This window comes from Pinus tabuliformis, chromosome 6, assembly GCF_031772625.1.
Source record: "Pinus tabuliformis cultivar Carrire ecotype Pingquan chromosome 6, CPIR1, whole genome shotgun sequence".
In the NCBI taxonomy this organism is placed as follows: domain Eukaryota; kingdom Viridiplantae; phylum Streptophyta; class Pinopsida; order Pinales; family Pinaceae; genus Pinus; species Pinus tabuliformis.
The window spans coordinates 404,633,923-404,637,496 of NC_142292.1; the positions used below are offsets into that span (position 1 = coordinate 404,633,923).

The following is a 3,574-nucleotide window of genomic DNA, read 5'->3' on the forward strand; positions in this document are numbered from 1 at the left end:
TAAACATAATTAATAAAAGAAAATACAAATCACTTCAAAAACAAAATCTCCATTTAATTACCATTCCAGGTAAGTTATATTCAAACTTGTTCTACCTTACACTGCATGCATGCAGCACTTATTCTCTATTACCGTTTAAGCTTCTCACTCAGGTCAGCGTTTGGGATGGGAATATTTTTTGGAATGAAATTGGTAGCTGATGTCATCTATCTATCTGATCCAGCTATGCCCATCAATGTAATCGATGGATATAAACGGCGCGGCCTCCGTAGGTGTGAGTTCACGCGACCATGCAACTCTTTTGGTTTCACTTGCACCAGCTCCTGAACATTTGTACTGCCCATAATGCGCGGTTCTGCAGATGCAGAAAGAAAGAAAACAGGAATATGTTAGAATGAGAATGAGATATGGGATTCTCAGGATTGATTATATATATTTATATATATAGTACTGGTGCCGGCGGGATAGAATAAAAGGATAGCGCTGGCTTACTTATCTCTGCTGGGATGATTCCAGTTATCCCATCCTTGGGGAAAGATAATGTCAGCCATGTGAGTGTAAGCATACAATACTGTGGAATATGGTGCCCATGCCCTACCCAGAAACATTAATCCGTTGCCTGTCAACGTGCAGTGCAGAAAAACGAAGCCCGTGTTGTCCGATGGAGAAGATCTCTTCTGTGCTGTAAATGCCCCATTATGTATAGGAATGGCATGCAAATCGCAGCTCTGCAATCAACAAATCCAAAAATTCATTACCAGCAGCTCCCATTTTATATGAGAAATCAAAATCAAAATAATGTCTGTCTGTGGGTACTGCAGATTGTATTTGTGTTTGGTTTAAACTTTACCTCATAGATAGATCTTCCATTGCCGCATACAAAATCGATAGCGCCCTCAATGTAACAGTTTTGGAAATAATGCCTCCCACTTTCGTCTAACACGGTGTCCTGATACCCCAGAAATCTGCAATCGTAAAACGCAGAACGATCTCCCGAAATCCTCACCGCCACAGCTTGATCTTCCGGGGTAAGATTTCCCGGACCATATGAATTCTGCATATATATAAACTTGACTTGAGTATTTCAAAAATTATATATATAATCTAGGCATATGTCATCTCAAGTACTTTTTATACTATGACATTAATAGTCAATAATAAAATTCAAAACCCTTACCTTGATTGTGATTTTCCTGGCTGTGAAATCCGACGCATACACAGACACCGTTGCAGAATAATATGTCCCACCGCTCGATTTAGCGCTATCGTTCCAAGTGATGACGGTGCTGTTGGCGCCCAACCCACTGACAGTCACGAATGGCTTCTCTGCAGGAATCGTCACCTTCTCTCTGCACACCAGTACCAGTACACACAAGAAGGACCCTCTCATATATACACCCTTTCGGTTTCTGATCACAAAACTTTCCTTTACCTTCCCTTTTTGACATAATTTATTTCCCAATAAAATCATTCATTCTAAGTAAACGACATAAACGAAATGAATGTAAGTTGGAGCTATTTCCTCCTGTTATGAAACTCTCACATTATTATTATTCGGTTTCATTAATTACCAACCTATAGATGCCGGGTCGGACATTAATCACGACGGGGTTCTTGTTATGCACTGGAACTGCATTGATGGCCCCCTGGACCGTTCTGAAATCGCCTTGACCCGCCTCCTTAGCTACTGTCAACACACGGGCTTTGTCAAAGTTGGCAGCAATTCCAGACGAACTGCCCTCCAATTCTAAGGAATCCACCTTCTCCCAACTACTGTTTATACGTTTTACAGATTTTCTATGGATAGTACAATGGGTAGGTTGCGTAAAAAACACGTGTACCACTGCAAGAAATACTCCTATAACAAGCAATCCTCTAGAGTTGGCCTTGGCCATGGTCATGAATGAATTAAAGGAATGGGTGGATTCACAAAATTGGTGTGTATTGAAAAGAATCTATCAACCCAATTCTATATATGTTAGCAATAATCTATCATTTTCAAAGCAGTCACACATAAAACAATAATTCGTATACGGCCAGCAGAGGTAATTAGTAAGGCCCTACTCCCCATCAGTTTCGCTTATACAGCTAGCTACCCTTCAGCTCTCAGCCAAATGAAAACCCAAGCGCTCAGCTTTGCTCAGGAGCTAGTCCTAATCTCTCTGCTCAACTGTGTTATGCCTTCTCCTCTGTTTGTGGTTGTGCACACCATGACCGATCATGCGATCGCTATTTGAGCCTTTGCTTTCCTAATCCACCTTCTGCGGAATCCACCTTAAGCGGAATTCTGTGGAATCCACCTTCTGCGGAATCCACCTTAAGCGGAATTCTGCTGAATCCACCTTCTACGGAATCCACCTTCTCCCACTTAATATTTGTGCAAACCCTAAACCGCGATGCTGGCCACAGAAATATTGTGCTACGTAGTAGACAATGGGCCTCATATCTATACTGATCTGATTCTATAATTTTCGAACATGACACAAATTCAAACTACAGTCTCTACCATTTATTGAAATGAAATGGATTTCAAGATTTCACATTTCAACGAACGGTTGAAATCTTCACGGCTTCATTCAAATGATACACGACACACGATGCCATTTATCAATTCATGACTTTGAAATAGACAACTCTTCTTAAGAGCGCAACCTCCTCTTACATAAAGCTAAGGTGTCTTAGAACCCATTGTTCAATGGTCTCTTTAAAGGAGGTCTACAATTCAATGTTCAATAATGATATAAGGGTGGTTAGAAATTTGAGAGACTATGAGAGAGCCAGATTTTACACTATGCAAATTTATAGTATATAGATAACTCACTCTAACAAATTTAGATCGCTAATACAAGTCACAGATGAGAAAACTATATATTGAGCGGATATTCGCCTTCATAAATATAAATTTATATATATATATAGTTTATGTTATATGTATAATTCTAAAACAGGTTTACTTTAATTTCTTATTTATTATTGAGTGGAGAGGGCTATATTTATTTTAATTTCTCATTTATTGAGTGGAGAGGGCTCTATATCTTAAGATGTGTAATTATATTTTTATGTGTAGTTTTGATGGAAATGTGTAATTTATTCTTTTTTTAATATGTGGGTCATTTAAAAGATATGAGTAACAAAAAAAATTAATTTACCTTATAAACCAAATATTTCAATATGTATGTTTAGTAAAAGATTTTAATAACACACACATATATATATGGTGTCCTTATTCTTTTAATAATTTTTTCTTTGTATTTTGGAGATTAGTAATTCTTTCTATGTTTAATATGGGGTTGACATGGAACACGTTAAAAAATACCAATAACAAAATTATATGTGTGAGAGAGACGGGGGGAAATTAAACATGTAACACTTTAAAACATATTAATAACAAGAATAATTCTATATATTATACTAAAACAAGAGAAAATTAAAGTTTCCTTATAGTTGAAATATTTTATTAGTGTGTCTTTCAAAACCAACATAAATGCATCTTAATTCCAAACACTCAAGAACTGAGAAGGACTCCTAGGTTGCAAACCTTTGCTCGCATTGCAAAAGAGGTTTGTATCTTCAC

General features: G+C 37.4%; 1 protein-coding gene across 1 annotated transcript; it reads right to left on the reverse strand.

Annotated features, from left to right (window-relative positions):
• Positions 1–210: 210 nt before the first annotated feature.
• Positions 211–1,895, reverse strand: LOC149259014 (putative pectinesterase 53). Its single transcript, XM_089446022.1, has 5 exons — positions 1,576–1,895; positions 1,178–1,349; positions 851–1,054; positions 493–728; positions 211–355 (listed from the first exon to the last, which is right to left on the reverse strand). The coding sequence occupies exons 1-5, from the start codon at positions 1,893–1,895 to the stop codon at positions 211–213; spliced, it is 1,077 nt and encodes a 358-aa protein (XP_089302148.1).
• Between the last annotated feature and the right edge of the window lie 1,679 nt (positions 1,896–3,574).

Excerpts from the sequence above, each read along its gene's own strand:
- LOC149259014 (XM_089446022.1), bottom strand. The coding sequence starts at position 1,895 with ATGGCCAAGGCCAACTCTAGAGGATTGCTTGTTATAGGAGTATTTCTT. Across the intron at positions 1,350-1,575 it reads GTCCGACCCGGCATCTATAG|AGAGAAGGTGACGATTCCTG; the intron begins GTTGGTAATTAA and ends ACTGGTGTGCAG. Across the intron at positions 729-850 it reads ATGGAAGATCTATCTATGAG|AGCTGCGATTTGCATGCCAT; the intron begins GTAAAGTTTAAA and ends TGTTGATTGCAG.